The sequence below is a fragment of the Macaca fascicularis genome, chromosome 15 (assembly GCF_037993035.2).
Source record: "Macaca fascicularis isolate 582-1 chromosome 15, T2T-MFA8v1.1".
Classification (NCBI taxonomy): Eukaryota; Metazoa; Chordata; class Mammalia; order Primates; family Cercopithecidae; genus Macaca; species Macaca fascicularis.
Window position 1 is genome coordinate 51,377,444 of NC_088389.1, and position 26,010 is coordinate 51,403,453.

Here is a 26,010-nt window from a genome sequence, read left to right on the forward strand (position 1 = left end):
TTCTAGGCCAGTAGTATTTGCAGTTATGTGGCCCTGGAGTGACATTTTCTGTCACCATTAACCAAAGGAGCCACATGAGCCTAGTATAACGGGATATTCTAATACCGAAATAAAAGGTCTTGCAGCCTTGCAGGTTGCAAAAGAAGGACCCACTCTCAGCCTATTATCTTTTGCCTGGCAGTGTGATTTCCTTAGACAAAGCTTCAAGCTTGGCTTTATATCCACAGGGAAAGCAACTGGTCAAACTAGTTTATTTTTAATCCTTTGTTTTCTCTCCACCAGTTTTCCACTGTGAAAACCTTTTTTTGACCACCAAACAGATAAAGTTATGTCAGAGAAAAAAATCAATCAAGCTGAATATTTCATATATGTTCAATTCAATTCCAAATACACTTTTTGAGAATCTACAATGAGTAAGGTATAGAAACAGATATTCTGGAGAATACATTACTTCATAAACATGACATTGGACACACACATTTTCTGAGAACATGTTTTGGCTGAGTGCTTGGATAAGTGTGGGGATGAATAAGAGATTTCCCTGTTTTCAAAGTATACGTGTTTGGAGGGAGAGAAGGCAATATAGACATGTAAATAATCCTCTGAATTTCATGATGATATATCAGGTTAGTGCCAGTTGCTGTGGCATCAAAGAGATAACCAAGTCAAGGCCAGAAAGAAAGTCAGGGAAGACATTGCCCTGGAAAAAATTTTTGGGTGAGTATTGAGGAAACCCTTTGCCCTAGAAGTCATATTTAGGGGAGAATTGAAGGGCAAATAAGAGCTTTACAGATGACTTTGAGTCTCAGTTTTCAAAAGCAGAAATAAGACATTTACGCCAAAAGCTATAAGACAAGATAAAATGTGCAAAGAGGGCATCGTGGAATGTTTCAAGGAGGATCTTTTGTTCTGGGCTTTAGCTGTTGAGTGGTGTATTGATGTTAGAAATGGGCCAAGAGCATTCCATGCAGAGTGTACACTGTAAATGTGACAGGAATAAGACAAACTAATTTAGTTTTTCAATTTTTTTCCCTTACCCTATGTCCTAGCCAGAAAGAATTTTGTTTGTTTGTTTGTTTGTTTGTTGAGTTAGCTCCAGGGCTCTTACAGGAAAGTTCTAAGAAGCCAGGAGGCTGAAATAATGTAGCTATGAAGAACTTAGGAAGGGAGACAAAAGAACCTAAATGTGGACTTGAAGAATATCTTGGAGTGGGAGCTTAGAGTTGGGGAGGAGAGAGACTTGAAGTGAGCCTAGACATATCGGAGGAAAGGAAGGAAAGAAATGGGAGAAGAGAGGTTTTAGAAAGTTTTTCTATGTTCTGTCTTTGGGTATATTTATGAAAGACTGCAGTAAAGATTAAATTAATTGTATGTCTATTTGAGTCAGGGTTGATATACCTTTGACACACATTGAATCAAGACGGTGCCATATGGCACGTGGGCTTTGTGTGAGTTACATTTGCTAAGGCATGAAAGTGGTAGAGCACTAACAGTATTGGGAAGCAAGAAATCACACCATATAACTAAAAACAAGGCTGTCTGAAGGGAAGCACTGGGACAGAGGTTAGGTTTATTCAAATGAGTGGAAGGCTTAGCAGTCAAGGTTAGGAAGGTGGTACATGTTCATGGGCAGAGCAGAGCCTCTGAAGTTTCTGAATAGGGTGGCTCAGTATCAGTGTGTTTTAAGACAATTACGTTGATAGTAGCATCGGTGGGAAAGGCGATAACAGGGTAAGAGATAACAATTAAAGAGTTATTGCAAAACCTGATGCCAAATAACAGATTTGGTAGATTTTTCATGGATTTAATTTGTTTGTTTATGTGACTCAATCAAGGGTTTGATTCTATCTGGATTCAGCCTTAGCCAGAGCTTCAGGATGACAATGTGTCCACCAACCTCATTACTGTTTTTTATTTCTATTATTTAGGAGTGATGGAGGACTTACAAAGTGCTCAGGGTGGATCTGGAGTACAATGCAATAGAGCAAGTTTTTACTGAGCCCCCACCAGGTGGCTGGCACAAGGGCCTTGAGCACTGGGCTTACCATATAATTAGAGTTACCAGATCAACACACAAGCCAGCCCCCAGTGCAGAGGGAGACAGAGGGCTGTAACTTAATGAGAGGCAGATGTCAACGGGGAGCAGATGTTTGCAGCTCTTCAGTTATATCAAATTAATCATCTCCTGACTTCAAGGTGCTTCTTGGAGTCCAGGAAATTTCCCTGTAATAAATTGCTCCTGGGATTGATTTTTAAAGTGAGAATGTATCTGCCACTGTCTTGAATGCCTTAGAACAATTCTTTCTAGAAGCAGAAGAGGTTTTTTAATACGGAAAAATTTAGGTGAAGGTTAAACAAGACCATATCTAAGTCCCCAGACTGGTTTATGAAAAACAAAGGGGCTGACTTTTTACTAATAAAATTAGCTACTGGTTCTGCTCCAGCAGTCTGCCCACTTTTTCATTTATTTAGCAAAGAATTTTTGCAGGCACAATATGTACTGAAGCTATAACAGTGAAGGAAAATGTAGACGCCGACCTCATGGAGGCTGCAACATTGCAGTAAATAATCATACAGATATATCTATAATTACAAATGGGGAAAGTGCTATGACAGAGAGTTATGTGGTTCTTGAAGATAGTTAATGCAGGGATTTGACTCAAGTCAGAGAGAGCAGAGAAATCTTTCTAAGCAAGAGATATTAACAGAGTTCTTCCTTCTCTCTTTTTGGTCTCTCCTTCTCCCTTCCTTCTTCCTTCTTTCTCTTTCCTTCCCTTCCCGTCTCCCTTTTCCTCCTTCTTTCTCTTTCCTCCTTCCCAGTCTACTTGCTTCCCTCCTGCTTTTTCTTTCCTTTTCTTGCTTCCCACTTTCTTCCTTCCATCATCATTCCTTTCTTGTCTTCTGTTTCCCTCCTCCCCCTGCCCTCCTCCACCCTGTACTTTTCTTCTATTCTTTCCCAAATAGTAGTTGAAATCTTGTTAGGGACTCAAGCCCTGCATCATACCTGGAAGGGCCTGGAAGGGTTGAGGTACATACAGAGATTAACAGGAAACCATTTCTCTTCAAAGTGCCTAGAGATGATGCACAATTCGTTGAAATTCAGGATAGTAGGTATTATATTGGAGGCAGATATAGGTTTTTCTGGGAAGGGCACCAGACTTAGGCCAGGGTACTAGGAAGGAGCAGGGACCAGGTAAGAAAATGGTTTTAGAACCATTTTCTTGGTTCTAAACCCAGGTGGACATTTGAGATCATTCTTAGCAGATAGCTAGGAGTTAGTTGGAAAATAGGGTGGAGGACCTTGTGGGCAGGGGAACACTCCCATGTTTAAAACCAAGAAAAGAGTGTGATGGGACAATTGCATCCTAGGGAAGATAAGACATTCAGTATAACTGGGGTAAATGATGTGAGTTGAGAAGATCCAGAAGATGGGATGGTTGGAGAGATGGTAGTCAGATGGGGAAGAACAGTGCAATATATTGTCCTGTGGGCAGTCATTGAAAGCTTCAAGAAGAGAGTAACATAATCCAATCTACTATTTAGAAAGATCTTTCTCAACAGTAGAGTGATCCCACCCACTCTCAGCAGATAAAAAAATCACATATCTTTGTGTTTGGCTTTTCCAAAACATTATTTCAGGCTGTGAGGTCTGGAGAGGGCTTTGATGGCCTCAGATGCAGGAACAAAAGGAAATCTCAAGGTATTTGACTCTGACAGTATTGCAGAAGCCCCTTCACCTCTTGTCCAAGGTCTCTGTTTATAAGACTCCCCACGCTGGCCGGCCAAAAAAAAAAAAAGAGTAAACACTATTGGAGCATCTTCTTAATTGTTGGCACTTTTCTATTACTGTAGTGATGATAAGTAAACCAATTCCCTTGTTTTCAAGGTATAAAAGTAAAAGAATCCCAAAAATGATGACAGTTCAGAAAATATTCATTATTCTCCACTATGGCTTCTCAACCTCGGCACTGTTGGCATTTTGGCTGAATAATTCTTTTTTTGTGAGGGGCTGTCTTACAATAGTTTAATAGCTTCCCCGGCCTCTACTCACTGGATGCCGGTAGAAAATATCTTCCAAGTGGGGACAATCAAAAATGTCCCCAGACATTGTCAAATGTCCCCTGGGGGACAAAACTTCCCCCTGTGGAGAACCACTGTTTTAAACTGTATAGTTGGAAGTATTGTTGACATGAAGAAACTCAGATAGAATTTAGCCAAGATGTACTCAGCAAATTCTTCTTGTATTTAGAGTCACATAGGGAGGGACTGATGGCATCTGATGCCAAGTGAATTCCAGTGTTGACTCCAGAAGCATCCCCTCTCTGTACTCTCAGGCCCCTGCTAATTATGAGACCACCCTTTCCTTTCTTTCATCTCCAAATGACTCTAATGTGTTATCATGGCACAGATCCTACTTTCTCTCCAATTACAAGATCAGATGGACATTTTTCAATTTGGCTTTCAAAGCTGGTTGCTCCTCAGAGACAGTTTTGCTAAAAGCATTTAATGATCCTTGAGGTAGCCAAGCCTTAGAGGTGTCTATCTACAGCACTGGGCAGGATAGGGAAACTATCCGGGGTTCTGTTCATCTTCCAGGGTTGCTGCATCTTCCATTTGTCTGTCCTCCCAGAGTGAAGCCTGCTGGTTTTATTTAGGTTTTGCATTTCAGATTCCTGCTTCATAGGATGCCAGCAGCAATGTTTCAGACGTTTCTAGGCATTGCATGAGGCTGCTTTTCCCCAGTCAGGTCTTGGGCACTGTATCACAGCTTCATATATTAAAATTAGGATATCTTGGAGTCACCATTAGGCTGGTGACTAGACTTCACACCCCTTGAGAACAAGGACTCAGTCCTATTTCTTTGATTTTCCGGTGCTTATACTTCTCTCACATGGTAAGGATGTAAGAGTCACCCCGCTGGTTGCTGAAAATGCGTATCTTCCAGGACACACAGGAGTCTTGGCCTTGCCACATTTGTCTGCAATGTGGGGTGTCTCATCATGTGGAACCTACATTATGGTGGTGAACCCACGTTTTACCTGGAATCTTCAGCTGGGAAAGTGTATGCTATTTTGAACAGTGTCCCTTTTTTTCCTAACATGGTTCTTTAACAAGGTCATATCATTATCAGTTATTTAATATTTCTAAAATTAGAAATCATCTCACTGCTGTGGTAGCTCAAGCTTCAGGCCAGACTCTTTGAGCCTTCTCACACTGGGGCTATTGATACAGCCTCATGGTGAGCCTTCCCGCTCCTTCTTTTTCTAGTTTACGGTTGGATTCAGAATTCAGCCAGGCTAAACTTTTTGCTCTCTTTTGGTCAGGATTTATACTTATTTAAGGCACCGCAATAGCCACTTTTAAGCTAAAGAACTGGGATGCAGCTGCCTCGTTTGGAGTCAACATTCTTATTCAGTGGTCTTATACCTAACTAGCTCAAATAGCTCTCTGACTAGCCTAGGGAAAAGGCCCTGCAGTGAAAGGCAGCGGAGTAATGATCCTGTCCAAAGTGGCCCTCCCTGCTGCTCCCTCATAAATTCAACATGTATTTGGGGATAATTAAGAGGGGGCAAAGTTGAAAGCAAGTAGAAGGAAGACAAGGGAAGGGAAGATGCATGCAATCTTTCACAAAGACCTTTCATCGCCTGCAGTGTGCCAGTCCCTGTGCCAAGGCCTAAAGACAGCATTATATATGGCATGGTCCTGCCATCACCAAAGTCATAGTTCACATGAAAAGGAGAGAATGGGAGAAAAAGCATCATTAAGACTATATGAAACCACTTCCTGGAACAGAAAGAACTTTGACTATCTCACCTAATCTCTACATTGTGTAGGTACTATCAGTATACTCATTTCACAGAGGTGAAAACTAATGCGTGGACAGATTAAGTAACATGTCCAAGGTTACTTTTCTGATAAAGGATAGAGCCAGCTCTGGAACCCAGATTTCTGACTGCAAGTCCAGTGATCTCAGCAGTCAAAAGAAGAAATCTCACCTTCCCACCTGTGTCCAGCCTCCCTCCTTCACCAACAAGTCCTCTGTGATCTCTCAGTATTGATGTCTTGGCAGTGTCTTTTGGTCCTTGTGCCATGTCTAAAGACAATATTTACTCCTCCTCCCACAGGGCTCCTTGCCGGCAAAAGGATTGCTCATCAGACATACTGGAAAAAGATCCACAGCACATCTTCAAGGACAGCCTTAAAGCAGGAGTCTCAGGGTGGTTATTGATTCCCCTGTTTCCATTTCCCATTGTGGAGCACCATTCTCAAACACCTGCAAGGGCTCTGTGGCCATAAATCAGCTCCTTACAATAGTAATTAATAGGGTGACCCACAGTGGGTGAATTCTCCTTTTCCAAAGAACCTAAATAAGTGGGTCATAGCAATGAACATAACTGAAAAATGAGGGGGAACCTCCTTAAATGCAAATACATTGTGTGTTTTTTTTTTTCTCCTGAGGAGAAATAAGGAAGGTTGACCAGCCTAAACTGACTTTATCACACTAGAAAATAAATGCAAAAAGAAGTGTATAACATTTTCAACTTGGATGAATTTTTTAACCTAAGTCACAGGGAGAAAATTGTGTGAAAATTTTAGCATTATGTGTAAAACATAGTAGGCATTCAGTAAATATTTGTTTTATACTGAATGAATACATGGCCAAGTAATCCACTCAAGGTGAAAAAACCTTACTGGCTCAACTGGGCATTTTGACTGCTATGAAAAAAAACAACTGTGATGGTTAATACTGAGTGTCAGCTTGACTGGATTGAAGGATACAAAGTACTGACACCAGGTATGTCTGTGAGGGTTTTACCAACAGAGGTTAACATTTGAGTCAGTGCGCTGGGAAAGGCAGACCCATTCTTAATCTGGGTGGGCACCATCTAATCAGCTGCCGGCACAGCTAGAATATAAGCAGGCAGAAAAATGTGAAATGAAAGACTAGCCTAGCCTCCCAGCCTACATCTTTCCCCCATGCTGGATGCTTCCTGCCCTCGAACATCGGACTCCAGGTTCTTCAGTTTTGGAATTTGGGCTGGCTCTCCTTGCTCCTCAGCCTGCAGATGGCCTATTGTGGGACCTTGTGATCGTGTGAGTTAATACTTAAACTCCTCTCTCTACATATAGATAGATAGATAGATAGATAGATAGATAGATAGATAGATAGATAGATAGATAGAGATAGATAGATAGATAGATAGATAGATAGATAGATATAGATAGATAGATGTAGAGAGAGATATCTGTCTCTAGAGGGACAGAACTAATGGAATATACACATATGTGTGTGTATATATATTACATATATATATATATATAATACATCAACCCAAACAATCCACCAGACTCACTGATTTCCCCCCCCAACAGAACTAGCCCAGTGGTGAGTGTGTGTTTGGAACAATTAGAAGTTAAATGGGATTTTCGACTTGGTGCACACACCACTTGATAAACATGCCCTATAATTACTCTGTGGTGCAGTGAGAAAAATGCAAGAGATTCAGAGTTAGAAGAGTTGGGTTAAAGCCCCAGTTCTGCCTCTTGGCAACCGTGAAACTTTGGGACAATCATTTAACCTCTCTGAGACTGGGTCTTCTCCTCTGAAGATGGAGATAACATAAACAGAGAATTGAGTTGGCAAATGGGGTTGACAACGTCTGTGGAAGTGAGCTGTCCACCATAAACTGGGATGCAAAGGTAAGTTGGGATTCATGTTATGAATCACCAGTGTCATTAATATCATATTAATGGAACAAATGCCCAACTTTTTAATTATGGTGTTAATAACTATGAACATTAATTAATTTGAAATCGCTCCAGTCATTGCTTAGATAAGTCACCTATTGAAGCTGGAGGAAAACTTTTCTAAATGTCACTGGAAAACCAAGGGAAGTGTGGGTTCCATTCACCCTCTGGGACCATCATGGTTATTTTGGGATCAGTCTTGGCTGACAACATCTGAGTGAAGAGCACTGATGGTTTCCCTACAATGTGTTGCAATCAGAGGATATGGGACAACTGACTTCAGTTGGAACCAAACCAGAGCTGTGTGCTGGAGTTGCAGTTTGCCTATGTGTGCAGATTCTTTCCTACAACCAACTCCAAATAGGAGACAGAGTGCATGCTTCTGTCCCTATCAGAACCCTATTTGCTGAAGGGCAGCCAGAAAGTGAGGAGAAGCTCTCAGGCTTCCTCACTTTGTTCTAACACGCTTTTCTCCCAGTGGCTGTAGGGGTTAAGAAGTCTGGGTGAAAGACTAACACAGGGCCAGGCTAGATAGAAATTGGAGACTGAGAGTTTTACCAAATCCTCCCTATTTCTGATCTTCAGGAACTGGACACTGGAATGGAGTAAGAACATAAACAGATATATTTCAAGCTGTAACCCCCCTCCTTCTTTCTCTTAAAAAAGCCAGTTGTTAATCTCTTTTGCATCTTAAATTTTATTTTACATAGAAGCTTTATCTTTGCCACCATTTCAATAAATTTGTATCCCTGCTAGCTCTGCTCCACTTGATCAAACTAACCTGGAAAATTTGTGAGCTATTAAGAGAACATACCATTTCCTTAGGGAGCCGTTTATTCTCATCTTCACTGATAATAGAAAGTCATTTTCTGGGTTTGATACTAGCCTTCTCAATCCATACTGGGTGTGTTCTCTTCCATTGCTGGTTGTTCTCAAGCTATCACTTTTGCAGTCTTGTACAAGCGGAGGTGGGATATGCTTCTTGGACTCATTTTGGGCTCTGTTTTTACTATTGTCAGCAAGGTGGATAAGGCAATGGAAGTAAACGGTGTTGGATCATCAGTTTAATTGGTGACTAGACAAAAAAAAACACGAAGTGCATCTATTTTCCTTCTTGTTTCGAATTCAGAATGGGTTTATAAACAAACAATAGATGGTATCCCCAGACTTTCTTATTTCCCAATTCAAGTCTAGGTTTGAAAAGGGAGATTTCTCATAAGCACGTAGAGAAATATTGTCTAATTCCCTATGTGTTTAAAATTAAGTTATTAACATCCCTCACTTACTAATTGTCCCTCAATAGATCTACATTGTTTCTGCCATCCCATTTAAAATTCCAGAACCTGCTGTAACTCCTCTCTCGTTCTACATATATGGTGTTTGATTGGTCCACATCTGTTCTTGTACTTCTTAATTTTTTTGCCTTCCAATCTTTATCCACCTAGATGATGCCATTATTACCTGCACTGAGCCAACTGAAAGTGCCTCTTCACTGGTCACTATGGTGCTAAACTTTCTTACTCCATTCAGTTCCTCACCTTGCCTCAAGATGAGTCTTCCTTCTGAAAGCAGCACTCTGCTCATGCTCTTCCCTGCTCTAAATATCACTAACTTCTCATTTCTAGTAAAAAAGGCCAGACTCGTCAGTGTGAGATTTAAAGTCATTCATATCTTGTTCCAGCCTGCTTATACTTTTTCAAGACTTTCCCCCTCCCTTCCTCTAACACCCAAACACAGTGATTCAGTCATTCCTTAAAATAGCCTGGTACTTTTTGCCTCCACATTTTTGCTCATGTTTTTCTCTCTTCCTGGGATTCCATTCTCTTACATCCTAATGTGTATTTTAAAATGTCTCTTAATTAATTGCCAATGCAGAGTGATGTATTATAGTCTTATGCATATCTATTATATCTCCTCATTAGACAGTTAGATGTCAAAAGATAGAGCTATGTCCTATATACCTTTACACTATCGACAATGCTTAATATAATGCCCTGCATAAAATATACTTTCAACAAGTAGGTTTACTGATTGAATGAGTGTGTAAATAGAGATATAATGAACATATTGTTTAAACTTTGGATTACATCATACTCTGAAGTATAATGAATGGAAACTTTTGGAAAACTAACTGGTGCTTTCAGAGTAGAATGAAATTGAGAGTTCTAAAATATTTTCAGTCCCATCAAGGCCAGAGTTCCCTACTGTTCTCTTCCTTTATTCTGTCTTCATTTTTATTTCCTCAGACCCCTACCCCTTCATTGTCTCATAAATATAGCTTGTTATATAGAAAAAATGTTAAAAGCTGTTAGCATTTAAAGATATGCGGCAGTTAAATCTCTTATCCATAACTCTGCCAAACTGTCTCCACTATTCAAACACAGCACATAAATAAATACAACTCACTGTGATCAGATCATGGGCAAAACTATGCAGTGGGTCACTCTAGCCAAAGCCATCACTGGAACAGCTTAAAAGCCTCCTGGAAACCTCATTAATGTGGCTCATTTTAAATTGTCATCCTCACATTCTAGAAAATTGGCCTTCTATTGATGTTTTGGAAGCGTAGATGACCCTATGATGAAGTTTCTAGTTACTGGCACATGTATAAACCTAGGTACAGGTATATATTGTGTGTGAAAGGATGTCTATTTGCATTTATGGGTTGGTTTTACCCAAAAATTTGAAGGTCTTTGAAGACAGGAAGAAAGTGCAAGTCTTTATTTCAGCTTAAAAGAAGGGCCCAAGTCCAAGAACTTAGAGGTTTGGCTTGGACAGGCATCCAGAAGTTAGGCTGACTATCTCAAGCTCCTGCATCTGCAAATGTGGACTGGATCAGTTGAGGACAGGCATTGTTATGACATTTTGCAAGAGTCTTTACTGTCATTAACACTAGGAAAGAGTGCTTCCTTCACCATAATATGTTAAGATTTGGGGAACTGGAAAAACAAACAGGAAAAACAGAGAGAAAAAAATTGGTTTGGTTACTTTAAGAACTGCTATTCTTTCATTGCCTCCAAAGTTGTGATTACATCTCTATACTGCTAATAGTTGGATCAGGCTATCACATGAATGTTATTAATCAATAATGAACAACTTTAAAATAGATCCATAGATCCAAAGAACTTGAAAGTTAATAGGGACCTTGAGAACCTTCTGGTCAAACCATATTTTTATACAGATTAAAAAACTGAGGCTTGAAGAGAAGACATGATGTGTCATGGACTCACAGAGTAGAACTAGGATTCCAGAGATCTGACCTTTAGTTAACATGGTTCTTCTTTTCTTTTCTCAATAAACTTTTATTTATTTTTTTTGTTGTTATTTATTTTTATTCAAAAGAATTTGTTTCTCTACCACAAAAATTAGATAACCACATCACCAAGAGCATTAATGTCCATGGAGTTACATTGATGATGGAGAGTTGGCTGGGTATTCCCAAGGTCTCAAAGGTCATAAAGGAGGGAAAAGAGAAAAAGAAAAAATATTCAAAACAAATCCAAAACCCACGATGACTTTGGAGAGAGACATCACATGACATTTTCTTTTTCTTCTCTCATTGTCAGCTACAGATGTATTTCAGCAGGATCAAGTACAATTTGACTTGAGTTAACCCTTCATACCAATTCTAGCACCTTAATTGTACCCTGACTGTTAGCAGCAATCAGCACATTGGAATCTCCATCTGGTAGTGCCCTCCAGCACACGGTACTAACAAATTCTTTTGTATCATCTCCTTTTTGGTCTTTGTCCAGAACACTTTTGACTGCATCAAACTTAAAAGTTAGCAAGGTCTTAGACAGTCCTTTATAGTACAGATAGAGAGAGCTATTTTCACTTCTACAAGCTTTATAATCTCCATTGGAAGCCAGGTCTACAAAGTTTTTTTCATTGATATGACCCTTAAAGGAACATGGAGAGTATGATTTCCCTACATTCCACAGTTTTAGCTGACTGTCTGTTGAGGCAAAGACCATCTCTTCACCACTCACAAATTTTGCATAAGAGACTGCTTTTTGGTGTCCTTTGAATACAATGATTGGCTGTTCAGTGTTATGAAGATCATAGTAGTGGACACAGTGATCTGCACAGCCAAAAGCCAAATGGTATCTGAAAGAGGGGCTGAATTTAACACAGCACACATTAGCCTTCGCCTCAGTGCTTGCCACTGAGCTGTCTAGATTGGTATACCACAGCTTCACTAAGGGCAAAGGACAATAAAAACAAAAAGAGAAACAAAACATGGCTCTTCTAAATCATCACACAGTTAGTCCTATTGTAGTGCATCTGGATGAATTGAATGGGCTGAGATTAGACAAGCTGAATTTTACTGTAATTCTTATTTTTATGTAAAGCGACTTGGTTTTTGGCAATTCATTTGTAGAATAAAGGCTTAAAATGTAGGATGGATTAATAAGTATGAGAGCCATCAGCAAGGAGAATAGGACAGCCATTGACATTCATTTTCTGGGAGGGAGCATTATTGATTGTTCTGAGCCAGGAGAGGAAATGTTTTTCTTCCTGGTGGAAGATCACTACCAAAGTTTCGAGGAGAAAAGTTAATTTGACCAGAATCCAATTTAGAGAACTGGATCACGAGCCAGAAAATAATCAACTAGGAAATCAAGGAAATAGGCCAGGGTGACAAGAACGTTTAACCAAGCAAGGACAGGAAGAATAGGGAGTCTTGAAATCAATCCCAAAACAGGAAGAGAATTGTAGTCAAGAGACATGGCCAAAGGGTCCCAAAGGGCAAGTTGTTTCTGCACATAAACTTGTGGTTACAGTCATATTTTGAAGCTCCTTCTTGTTCTGCATTTTTGGCTTCTAACAGTTTTAGAAACCTCCTGATGAAAGCAATTTTATGTGTTTATGAAATCTAGTTTTCTAATTCGTTGATGCAGCATATCTTTCAAATCTTACTATCCTGAAAAATCAGATTTACACATATGAATATTGGTGAGGTTTAAGTCTATCACGGTGGGATTACAGAGTAGGGAAGAGCAAACTTAAAATGGTCCCAGACAAGTGTTTTAATGAAGCCTCCTGAGCTATACAGACTTCGTACAAAAAGAAAATGAAGATTATTTACTTCAGTCCTTTGCCTTTAGGTAAAAGAGGCATTTTTATTTTCCCTCCCCATTTTCTTTTCTGATCTGGTAGTGATAACAAATATATTAGATGATTGAGTCAATATCCAAGAAATCTCAAATCTAAAATCATGGGCAGATAAATTAATTCACCCTAAGACATGAAGAAGTAATATTCTTTGATCAATAATGAAGCTTTAATAAACTGTATGATTTAACTTTGGGAAGACAAATGATGAATTAGTCTACTTATGACTTAATTAGGTGTTACACAGATATTTGCAGAAAAGAGGGCAAATTCTACTAATTATAGGCTTAAAAGTTTGTTCCTAGGTAAAAATCTCAAAAATATTAAAGAAATAGATTATGAACCTTAGAGGCTAGACTGGGTCCACTGAGACCTGGTCACACCAGACTAACTTCTTTTTCAGTAAGGTTGCAAAACTAGTCAACAAGGGAAATGCTAAAGACATAGTATATCGACATTTCAATGTTTCTAATGTGTCTGTACTTGACTAAAGATTATGCAATCCTACAAATAGAAGAACATATGACACAATTTTATTCCAGATCTTTAAGACCTTATGAATATGAGGGCAACTGATGCTACAATTAGATAGATAATAACTAATGAATGGCCACCTCAGAAACAACTGATTAATGGATGGATGGAAACCAAGCATTTTTTCTATATGAAAGTCTTCTTGGTAGTTTCCAGTTTAATATTTTGTATTAGAAGAAGACTCATTGAGCCATATTATACATGGAAATTCCACAGTGTTACCCAAAATGATGATAAGGGAGCTAGTATCTGAGATCCCCAAACATGAATCTCTGGGGAAAATATTTTTAAAAATCGAATAGGAGTAGATGTAAAATGCATATGCATGTAACAGTACATTAATATACTTATAACAGTAATAGATGGGTAAAAATACTTGAGGTAGAAGGTAGGAAAGATATGGCTGACACAGCACACAGCACCCTGTGATGGTTAATTTTGTGTCAACTTGAGTGGGCCATGGAGTGACCACATATTTGGTTAAACATTTCTGGGTTTTTCTAGATGAGATTAACATTTGAACTGGTCAACTATGTAAAGTGGATTTTTGCTCTTCTCAATGTGGAAGGACCTTATCTGGTTTATTGGAAGCCTGAATAAAATAAAAGGCTGAGAAAAAAAAAATCTCTGCCTGACTATTTTTAAGCTGGGGCATCATTCTTCTCCTGCCTTCAGACTCAGACTTATACTGGGACTTACACCAATGGCTCTCCTAGTTTTCTGACTGAGACTCGGATGGGACTTGCACCCCGTTTTCTTGCTTTCAAGCCTTCAGACTCAGATGGAACTGTACACTCAGCAATTCCCGGTCCAGACTTCTCAACCTCCATAATTGTGTGAGCCAATTCCTGTAAATTACTATGTCTCTCAATCTTTCTTTCTGTACACACACGCACACACACACACCGTATTGATTTGGTTTCTCTGGAGAACCCTGACTAATACATACTTCTTACCCCTACAAAAAAGAGGGGGTGGTACTGCTGACCTTGGTATAAGTCAAGAGAGTCATATGACTACCAAAACTTCAAGATTAATCTTGGGTCCAGAACAAGCAAGGCTTTAATCAGAATATACCCAGAGTTTCATGTTCAGTTCTGGTAACCCCAGTATAGGAGGAAAAATGTCAAACAGGAGAAAGTCCAGAAGGAAAGGACCAAGGTAGATGATGCATCTAAAGTCATGCCATTGAAAAACAGTCAAAACAAAAATGAGGCTGTTACACTTGGAGAAGATTTCAGGGAAACATACAACAGCTGTCTTCAAATTCTTGAACTGTTATCAAAACGAAGAGGAATGATTCATTCAGTGGAACTCCACAAAACAGTGACAGAGAGTGGACATTTTAAGAAGACTTCAGCCTAATCTAAGGAAGCACTTTCTAAAGATGGACTGGACTGAGATGGAAGTATAAGTTTTCTTCACTGAATCCATGTGACACCAAGTCCCGTGTGGTGTGAGGGTTTCCTGAGTAAGAGGGAGATTAGCATCAATTATCCTAAAGATGCTTTTTTACTTTATGAAATTGCTTTCTGTAGGGGAAATGATTGTTCTGTAGCCAAGCAAATAGTGTGATGAGATGGAATACTTACCCTACTTAATAGAAGACACTTTTCAAAGGATGTGTTCCTTTATAAGCAAACTGTTAACTTACTCATTTTTTGAAGTATGCCCCTTATGAAACTTTTAGCATTAATACTTTTTAGTTACTTTAGTTTAAATACCTTTATCTTTTTGAAAGTAACATAATGGATTTAAAAAAAAGATTTTATAATCTACATTTTTCATTAATTCAAGCAGATTTTTTCTTAATCATTCTGAATGAATCACACTTCTCTGAACATCTGAATGACATGTACTAAAGAAATATAATAATAATAATAACTTACTTTGGTTAAAAGTACTATGTGCTGGGCATGGTTTTAAGCATGAATTCACTCATGTACAAAGTTTTACTCCATCAGTCTTCACAGCAACTATATGAAGTAATTACAATTTTGATAAAATATTACTGATGAAAAAGCTGAACCACAGAGATGCTAAGTAATTTGTACTAGGACATATTGTCAGTAAGAAGCAAAGCAGGATTCTGGCTCCAGAATCTGCATTCTTTTTACCATATTATTTCTGTTTAACTACTTTCTGATTTTACAGCATTCCAGTTAGAAGAAGTAAACTTTGAAATCCCTGCACATGGTTCTCAACATCCTGCTTTAGGGTAGCTTCATAAAAAGTATCTAACTATGCTATGCTATGCTGTAAGAGAAAAGCAATTTTATTGCCTAGGTTCACACTTCCACAGAGACAGGTAGGCAGATTGAACACCTTTTTGTGTGTGAAGATTAAAAGAGATATCATATATAATCTCTCCTTTAAAGACCTGACAGGTAAAATAAATATCCCTGAGAAGTGGGAGATTTTTCCCCCCTCTCATTTGACAAATGCCATATGGTCTACTTAAAACTTTTTGATACTGTTCCTTGAGGGAAAAGTTACTCCTTGTAATCTGAGTTTCTGTTTGAAGATAAAGAATAATCACATTGAGAATGGCTTCCAAGTAGTTTCTCAAGTTTAAGTAGCCTCCTTGTGCCTGCAGTGGGGAGTTGCATTCCAATGCAATGTGTAACTGGGTATTTTTCATGTTGTGTAAAAGCATTCCATTGTATCTTTAATTTCTACATTATTGATATTAATGGTATGACTATGTTTTAGACACGGCCACCATGTCAAATGCACTTTCCACGAAGTGTCCGGTATTTTCACAAGCACAGTGAGCATCTATTATGCTCTTGCCTCAGAATAACAAGACACAGGACTTATTGTCTGGAACACAACATAAACACAGAGAATAAATAAAGGCAGGGGAAGAGAAGTCCTTCTACCTAACCACAAATTCAAGCATTCAAGAAAAGACCTGCACAATGAACAGTTCTGTGAATTATGAATGAAGCTTACCATATAACTTCTTGCTTCTCCCGTCTACAACAGATTTTTTTTTTTCCTCCTCTGGGCAACTGGGTTCATGATTAATCTTTTGCATCTCTTGGCCTTTTTGGAGAGAAGAGAGTATTTTGAACCAGTAGTCTACTGTCATTTCTTTTTCCTGTAGTTAGAAAAATAAATTTACAATGTCTTAAAGTAATACATGATGCTTCAAGTTAGAAAAATTCAAGAAAAAAAGTGAAAATTATTTGTAACCTAGTATGCAGAGATTATTTCTATTAACACTTGAAAAGATTTGTCTAGCCTTTTTCATATATATGTATATATATACATAATACATAGTACATACATAGTACATACTATAGTATGTATGTACTATGTATATAACTATGTACTATGTATGTATTATTACTTAATAAGTAATAATATTACTTATTATGTACTATGTAATACATAGTACACAATAAGGTTAATAGGGTTATCCTATACTTGTGTTTTTTATACTGCTTTTAAAAATAATTTAATAATATTTGCACATTTTCCTGTGCTGTTGAAAAAGGGAAAATGAGTACAACAACTTTGGAAAAAGATCTGGCAGTTATTTATTAAACTACACGTGCACATACCCTATGACTCAACAATTCCATCCTATGTATAAAGTCCAAGAGGAAATAAAACATTTATTCACAAAATACTTGTACAAGAATGTTATGTCAGCTTTATTTGTTATAGTAAAAAATTGGAAGTAGCTCAAATATCCATCAACAGGTGAATGGATGAACAAATTGGTATATTCATACAATGGAATACTACTCAGCCACAACAACTCATGTCATTGCATAGGTTTGGTGCAAAAGTAGTTTTTGCCATTACTTTTAATATCCCAAACCATTGACAGATACAAAAGCATGACTAAATCTCCAAGGCATGGTGCTGGGTGAAAGAAACCAGAATTAAAAACAGTACATGTTGTATCATTCCATTTATATGAAGTTCTAAACCAGAAAAATGGTTTCCTCTCAAGGTTGGGATAGGGTAAAGGCAATATTGACTAGAAAAGCATGCAAAAGAATTTTTCAGTGTTACAATATTCTATATTTTAATAAAAACTTGTGTGACACAGGTGTGTACATATGTCAGAATTCATGAAATGGTACATGTAAGACTTATGCATTTGACTGTATAAAAAGTTTTACCTAAAAAAGAGGAAACAGATAACACATTTTAAGCCTCGGTTTCCTTATCAGTGAGACAAATAAAAAGTGTCATATTTGTAAAGCATAATGTCTTTATATACCATTGTTCCATAAGTGACAATAATCTTTCAAAGCCTGGACATTTCTTCAAAACAAAGGTTCAGTATATCTAATATGTAAAAAGCTCACTAAGAGAAACCACTGAACTTCAATAGGGAAATGAGAAAAATAAATAAATTTAAAATTCTAAGAAGAAATGTACACAGCCAGAAACCATGAAATCATGTTCAAACTCATTATTAAAAAATTAAGCATCTACTAGGCTTTATTGAGCATCCACTAGGTTTATATGCATCATTTTAATTAATACATTTGATTAATAAACTTATAAACTATATTTAACCTCACTGGTAATCCAAAAATGAAAGTTAAATGAAAAAACTTACATTTTTGCCTAATAAAATAAAGGTTTTAAAAGTAGAGTAATGCTGGAGAAAGTGTGATCGGATAAGCATTCCCAAATATACTCCGTGGGATATAATTTGTCACTACTTTTTGGGAAGTGTTTTTGCCATATGGATTAAGAGTTTAAAAAAAGGATATACCCTTTGAATTTGTAATTCCATTCTGGGATCTTTTCTAGGAAACGGTCAAAAGGTGTACAAAAATGCAAGTATAAAAATATCCAATCTAGCATCATTTATAATTGCAGAAAACTAAAAACAACCTGAAAATTCAATGTAAAAGGCTGACAAAATAATTTACATGATTTATCGGGAGTGCATCCACATATTGGAGTATCAGGGACTTGTCCATTTTCTTTCCTAGGATCCCTGATTTTCTTCATGTTACCTCTCAGGATAGGTGAGGGGTGCGAAGAGGCGAGAACGTTTCTGTTTCTTGTGCTACCATGGAGAAGAGTAGGGAAACAATTAGGACCAGAGTTACTCATTTTCTTCTAAGCATGTATGCATTTCTGAGGGATAGGAATTCCTCACAAAGACAAAAGACTACAGTTGGGCAAGCATGTTTTTATGTGCCTCCTTTCTCAAGATTTTTCTCCCTCTTTTCCTTGATCGTTCCTCTTGTCTCTCCCTCCCCCATCTTTCTCCTTTACCAAGATCTCTGGGCACTGAATGAATCCTGGACATAGGAGAAGAGTCTGGGCTGTGTCCACATGAGGATAGTAGAAGGGTTATTGCAAACGCTGTCAGGACCTCTTCTCTGTGTGCCTGCACCTCCCTGCACACCCGTCCTATCATCCCACTTACCACTCTATATTGCTCTACCTGTTTATTTGCCTGCTTTTTTCATTAACTCCTGGAGGATAAGAATGATGCCTTATTCATCCTGGTGATCCCAGAGTCAGCGTCCAATACATTAAATGGAGAGAGTGTATAAAATAATTGGTCAAGCATTCTGTGTTCAGATAGCCCGGGCTTTAATCCTAGCTTTGCCATTTCTTAGCTGTCTGACCTTGGGTATCACATTTCTCTGTACTTCACTTTCCTTATCTTTAAAGTGGGATTAATAAAAGCCACCAAATATATGGAGTTACAGTGACTATTACATGAGTTACAGTAAAACTCTTAGAACAATGCCTAGAAGATAAGTAAGTCCTCAATAAATGTTGGCTATTAATATTCACATATTCATAGCAATTTTAATAGAAAATTACTCTGAGATCAAATTAACTCTACCTGATAATGAGTTCTAATCATTGGATATCAATAAGCTTGCCTTGGGTACACAGGAACCCATATTTATCTTTTCGGGTTCATGGTTCACTCCAGTTGCTTGCTACAATGTCTGGTCAATAGTAGGTGCTCATTGAATGTTGAATGAATAGATACATGTATGTCTAGATAGCCATACATAGATAAGAAACATAATAAGGAAGATAGAAAAGGAAGAAAATCGGTGACTGCCACAGCAAAACAAATCCTCCGTTTTTGGTGTTTTAATGACTATGAAAGATCTCTCATTTGAAATTGGATGGGTACACATCTTTTAGATGGAGGTCATGCGGCTTAATATTATGACATACGCACATATCTTAATGAGAAGAGCTGAGGGAATGGAGTCTAATCTGGACCTTACCATTTAGTAGCTCTGTGACCTGATATAAATTACCTAACTTCCCTGGTCCTCAGTTTTCTTCTTCATAGGTAGGGTTAAAAATTCCTACCTCTTGAAACATTTATGAGAGTTAAATATAATAAGGTATGTAGAGCCATTTCTACAACATTGCAGTTATTGGTTTTATTTCAGTTTATGTTGGTGGTGAGACTCCTGGAATTCATTTTTCTGTCCAGTAAACAGTAATGGAAGCTAGTGGACATGAAGTTCTCACACAGAAGCAATGTGTAACTGACAACAGGGAGGTCATTCAAATCAGGTCACTTATTGCATATCAACATGGAAAGAAAATTTGTTACATATGGACTTAATGGAAACGACACCCTAATTTTATGTCACGTTGATCCAAGAAGCCTGCCTGAGATTCTCTGCATGATGTCTTCTATAGGAACATGTATTTTTATTGTATTTCATTAGTACAATCAAAAGGGTTCCCTTGAGTTGACTTATAGTAGGCTATGATATCAAATTATCTGAAGTTAATACACAGGATACAAGTGGATGTTTTATCTTTTGGCTAGGAGTCCAAGGCTACATTTTATTGAGAATACCAACAACTGGGTTGTTGCCTAGAATTGACTGGGTATTCGGAATGTCCAAGGTTGCAGAGAAGGGATCTCAGGATCAGACGCGCAGTTTTTGCATTCATCAAATATTTCTATAAGTACAGTGTCCCAAGCTCCACGTGAGTTGCAAAAGATAGTGCCAAAAATGAACAAAATACAGACAGATCTGGCCTGAAGGAATTCACGGTAGTGAGGAAGATGGATACAACTTTTTTATGTAGTTTTACACATATATACATACATCTCTGTTCTAGCAGAGATATGTGGAAATTTCTGTGAGGACACGGAAATGCAAACAATTAATTCATCCTGGGAGCATCTCAGAGGAGGTGAGATTTTTAGTGGCTTTGAAGGACAAGTAGGGGTTCACCACAGAAACCAGAGAGGGACGGTCATTCCTCGATGAGAAAAGAGGACTGGTCAAAGTAGCATGGAGGAAACATCTGTCACATGGGTGGTCTGAGGTCCCAAGTGTGTGGAGGAGCAGCGAGAGGTAGACGAGGTTACATTGTTAAAAGACTTGGACTGGTAATTTTTTTGAAAATTAAAAAAATCGACTCTAACCTGACATAAGTAATAAAGGTAATGCTTACTGCAAAATATGAATTGCCTAAAGTGAAAGTTCGAGGCCTAGTTCTCCTCCTTTTTCCGGGCTCCAAATTCCACTGCCAGATAGAACAATGACTGATGATTTTTTTTTCAGGGATGCTTCTGCATATATAATACATATGAATGCATATATATGTGCATTCATACACACATTTTAAAAATAAAAATGCAATTATAGTATCAGTATTGTTTAATTACAACTTGCTTTTTTTTACCATGTATAATTATATTTTAGACATCATTTCATATATTTCTATCTTATTTTGAATGGCTGTATGGTATTCTATTATATTGCTAGACCATAATTTAGCTAAAATGATGTTTAAAGTTCTTCTCAACTTATTACTCTGAAAATTTTCACTGGCTCTCTTAGCTCTCAGGTAAAGATGATAGTACGATCATGTTGATTACCATTTAAAATGCACTTTTGGATTAAAACAATCATTTTAGGAGTGGGGGGAACCTGTTCTTCCAGGCATCATCTCCTTAGAAATATCGTGATATTTGGTATGCCAAGGAATTATTAGGACTTTTCTGTTAGTGGGGCTGTTGCAGAGGATGTAGCATTTTCAGCCAGATCTTGAAGCATCAGCAGAGGTTCATCAGGCAGGAAAGCTTAACTCTGTTCTGAAGAGAATGCTGCTGAACCAGATTCAGGCAGGACAGTGGCCATATTCTCATTTTAATCGGTCAATCAACAAACAAGTTTTGAATACCATCAGAGTGCACAGTAGGAAGCAGCACTGGCAACATGATTCTGGCCTTTGAATACCTTATAATCTGGTGGAGAAACAAGATTCACGAAGCAGTTAGTGAGATCTATTAAGCAGTAGGTAAATATTGTTGAATTATGTCCTACATAAACGTACCATAGGGACTGCTCAGAAGAATGATATGAGCCTGGGCTGGGATATTTGGGGCAGTGTCTCTGGGTAGCATGAGATGTGAGATGGACCTAGGAGGATGATAGGACTCCCATAAACAGGGTAGTCATGGGGGACTTTCCAGCCAAAACCAGTGTACAAAAAACCACGTGGTCCACTGATAGGACTATTCAACCTAGTTGTTTTGTTAAATAACCGGAAAGATCTAAATTTTCTGTCTGTGTTTTCAGACACAAAAGCATCCTATAGTTCTCTTTTGCTCATGAGTCACAGATTCCTCCTGGCAAGTAAAGAAAATAATGATTACTTACTATTAATATCATGAAAATAAGTTGCAGGGCTCTGATATGGTTGATCTTTATGCCTCACCCTTCTTATTTTCAGACATATCATCACCCTTATTTCTGGGGTTGCTGGAGGGCTTTGATTCACAACTGCTTCCCAAACCAGAGTAAGACATTATGCTTGACTTTCAGATGCTTTGACCATAATCAGAAACCAGCCCAAGATTAATTCAAGAAGAACTGCCTAAACTGGATATGATGCTAACATAAATTCTTGTCCATTGGAAAACTGGTTCATATATCACTTAGCATATCCCTTTTCACCTAACTTTACTCCAAGTTTTTTCAGTGTTGCTTTCCCAGGAGATACCGCAGTCCTCCATGGGATTTGCCTAAGTGTGTTATAGAGATCCTCCTTTCTACCAGGATTGTGGGAAACTGAGCAGGTTTTAAAATCTAAGTGAACAAAAGATGTGGGAGAAGGAAGATTGTCCTGGGAATTAGAAGACCTGATTTTTATCCTGGATCTGCCATTTAATTTGCTTTATAATCTTGGATGAGTTACTTCACTCATGTGAAGGGACTAATTTTGCAAAAGTAAGAAATATTGTTCATTTAGATAGAATAATGTATCTCGCTCTAAGGTTTTCTCAGGAAAACAAGGTTAAACTAATTCAGGTGTTCTTATCCTAGGGAATTATGGATGAACGTGAGGGAATTCTTAACCTTCTTCAATTTTGGCACATGTATGTATATTTCTGGGGCAAGACTCCACAGGTTTTGCGAGTTCAATCCACGAAGTGTTCATGGCTTACTAAAAGTTAATTGCCTCTGGATGACAGAAACTCTAAAACTTCTCAAGTCTGAAAATGTTTTCATTCATTGATTTTCTATCTTTGTAGTAAGTCTTATAGAGGAAATATTACAGAAAGAAGAATTGGCACAAATCCCTTTAAATTATACTTTCTTCACTTTAATCTGAGGCTAACTCTGTATTATGGAGAAACACTTTTTATTACAGTAGAGAATTCTTAGAGGCCCAAAGTCCTGTAACTTTTATTGTATTTAACTTGGAGTTGTTTGTGTGCCTACAGTATTGTTCCCTGAATTAACACAGTTCACTCTAAATGACTTTGAAGATAAAACATAGGGCATTTGACCCAAAAGTGTTCCTCAGGGTCCTCTAAGCTCTAACCCTGGATTAAGAGGTTAGGTACTCCAAGGGAAAACATTTGCTTACTACTTTACCTTACTTCCCTGTAAAAATGTCTTTTCTAAGTTGTTATTTATTCTTACTTGCTTAGTGTTTACCCTTTTTAGTGGGCCACTATGAAGCCTGTACATTTAAACAAAGTTTCTGTGTCTTCCATAGGGGCAAAGTGAAGACATTGTCCAATATGTTACCTAAGGTCCCTTACAGTCAATAAGATTCACTTTTAATTTAATATCAGGGAAAAAGTGTTTTTGAAAGAGAAATTTTTATTCTTTCTATTGAAAATGACAATATGTACTTCATTTCCCCTTTGCTTCCTCTGCCAGGACTTTCAGAGCTAAAGTCCATGCTCAAATGTAATTTGCAAGAGCTTATTCATTATAAAAGTCTGGGCACATCTATGTTTTCCTATATTTACTCCAATATTACTTAATTTTTTTGATTATAAGAGAATACATTTTCACTGAAGAGGAAGTTTCAGAAAAAGTGAGAATCATGAGTTGTCTGATCATCAGGAATAATACTTAGTTACACTCCAGTCTTCCAGTGTTTCTTTTATGCATAGATATACTTTTCATAATGTTGGAATCGAGTTGTCCATACCTTTATACAAACCCCTGTTTCATTTAATAACATCACGGAAATCTTATATTTATATTAATTTTTTAAGGGCATGAATTTTGATGATGGTTTGGTATTCTACCATAAAGATGTACCATTATTTTAAATAATGCTGAGGTTGATAGCTTTATACCTGAATGTTTGTTTTCACTCTTGACTATTTACTTAGTATAAATATCTAGAAGAGAAATTACTAAACTTATTTTAAAGACTTTATATACTGAGAATTTTCTTTCTATAAATGTTGCAACAATCTATACTCCACACTAACAGTGTTTAACAGGGGCTGTTCCTCATACCATTGTCAAACCTGAGCAGCATTTTTTTTCTTCTAATCTAATTTACCTAGCAGAAAACAAGTACATATCATTGTTTGCATTTATGTTTCTTTAGTTTTAATGTGGTTTAATAATGTAAAAGTTTATTAACCATTTTGGCAGTTTCTATGTATGAATTGCCTATTCTTATCTTTTGCCCTTTTTCCTACTAAGGCATCTGACTTTTTTCATATTGTTTTGCAAAAGTTCTTTATATATAAAGAATATTACGTATTTGCCTTCTAGCTTGCATATATTTCTCCCATTTTTGGTTGCCTTTCCATTGCTATAAGCAGCATAGAGTACAGTGATCATAAATAAAGACACTAGAGACTCTCTGGGATCATAGAACAATAGCTGTGTATCCTTAGGTAGATTACTTAATATCTTTGTTCATGTCTTTCCTTATCTATAGTTCTATCTTCCCAATAAGTACTATACTTGGAATAATGCCTGGCGTATCATGTGCACTCAATTAATATTAACCAGTTTTATTAATCAGAATTTTATTTTCAAATATCCTGTGTTATATTGTGCTAAAATTTTAATAGTTGTTATATTTTTAGGGAATGTTAGGGGTGGAAGAATTGAAAGAACCTAAAGAATACCTGTGTCAATGTCATTAGCACTTCATGACAGCTTTGTAAAGAACAAAGAATACTTCTATTGCAGGTTTGATTTGCATCCAAAATAAATGTGGGTGCATAGAAAGTGAGGTAACAATATACTTGGAATGTGCTGGTCATCAAACACATAGGTTGTTGCACTTATTTAATTGTTCCATTTTAAATGACAGATCATGTTCCAATGACCTTTTTCTATGAGGATCTTAGGATATCCCACAGGTCTTTAATTTAAGCCTCATCTTTTCCATCCAGGAACTAATCCAAGCGGGTCTCTCACTTAAAGGGGAAGAAAATGAGGAGCTGCCAGTCAGCCATCAACTGTGAAAAAGCTCGGGATAATTTCACTTGAGATCGGAGACCCCACCAGCTGAAAATAAAACAAATTATTTCCAAATCTGGTTTTGAAATGAAGAGTGAAGAGCCTACAATTTGAAAATAATCACATCCACTGTATCTTCATCCTCCAGATGAGGACTCTCTTACATTTTAGTTAGTCAGTGTGTAATGTTTCTTTTATTTCTGTTCTCAAAGTCTTGACATCACTAAAAATAAATGACTCAATTACACTTGTGCATAAGCAGCTGGAAAACTACCGACATGTTCCCAATGTCTAAACTGTGTAAACAGAGACACCAGAGGCAGAGTGGGGGGTGGGGAGGAAAGAAAAAAAGGAAAAGAAAGTAAAGAAAGCAAAATAATTTTGAAAATAAAATTATGCAAAAGCAGCTTCCAGGGAAGAGAGTATGATGTTTATCCCGTTTCTTTGTTCCCGGTGGCACACTGCAGTCCATACACCCCTGGGTCCCGGAAGCAAACCAGGTGGAAAAAAGGATCAAGAAACTTTATAAACACCTTTCAAATCAACGAGCTCGGCCAATACACATTCCATTGCTCATCATGGGAAAATGTTGGCAGCTGTCTCTAGTCAGATGCCCCAGGGTTTTGGGGGCCTCAATCTAGAACTTGAGGACTAATAGGGAAAATGGAAACAGAATCCTGGCTGGTCTGCAACCCCAAAATACAACCACAAACCCCCTCAATTTCCAAAGACCCATCTTTTGTGGTGGCTCTTAGCTCAGAATGCACAATTACAAAAATGAAATGTTCCAAATGTCCTATACACCCACAACATTCTTTCTTTTATTTACTGTCTCGGGTAGAAGAATATACTTTATCTCCTCGTGTCCTTATGCCAGGAAAGCAAAGCAGGT

General features: G+C 37.6%; 1 protein-coding gene and 2 long non-coding RNA genes across 3 annotated transcripts in view; 1 reads left to right on the forward strand and 2 right to left on the reverse strand.

Annotated features, from left to right (window-relative positions):
• The window catches only part of LOC141408620 (uncharacterized), a 39,026-nt gene extending 22,522 nt beyond the window's left edge, over nucleotides 1-16,504 (reverse strand). The window contains exon 1 of the long non-coding RNA XR_012424482.1: nucleotides 16,357-16,504. This is a non-coding gene — a long non-coding RNA (uncharacterized lncRNA). The remainder of the gene's footprint in view (nucleotides 1-16,356) is intronic.
• LOC135967396 (uncharacterized) overlaps nucleotides 1-25,611 on the forward strand; it is a 117,371-nt gene extending 91,760 nt beyond the window's left edge. The window contains exon 3 of the long non-coding RNA XR_010581482.1: nucleotides 25,052-25,611. This is a non-coding gene — a long non-coding RNA (uncharacterized lncRNA). The remainder of the gene's footprint in view (nucleotides 1-25,051) is intronic.
• LOC102122702 (E3 ubiquitin-protein ligase COP1-like) lies at nucleotides 11,025-14,231 on the reverse strand. Its single transcript, XM_065531082.1, has 3 exons — nucleotides 14,101-14,231; nucleotides 12,535-12,596; nucleotides 11,025-11,950 (listed from the first exon to the last, which is right to left on the reverse strand). The coding sequence occupies exons 1-3, from the start codon at nucleotides 14,229-14,231 to the stop codon at nucleotides 11,367-11,369; spliced, it is 777 nt and encodes a 258-aa protein (XP_065387154.1). The 3' UTR covers nucleotides 11,025-11,366.
• Nucleotides 25,612-26,010: the final 399 nt, after the last annotated feature.

Bases quoted from the DNA above. Each gene is read 5' to 3' on its own strand.
- LOC102122702 (XM_065531082.1), bottom strand. From the start codon at position 14,231: ATGGAGGTTGAGAAGTCTGGACCGGGAATTGCTGAGTGTACAGTTCCA. The intron at 12,597-14,100 runs GTAAGTCCCAGT...TGCTTTCATCAG, and splicing joins AAACTAGGAGAGCCATTGGT to GAGGTTTCTAAAACTGTTAG. The intron at 11,951-12,534 runs GTAACCACAAGT...CTTTGCCCTTAG, and splicing joins AGGAGCTTCAAAATATGACT to TGAAGCTGTGGTATACCAAT.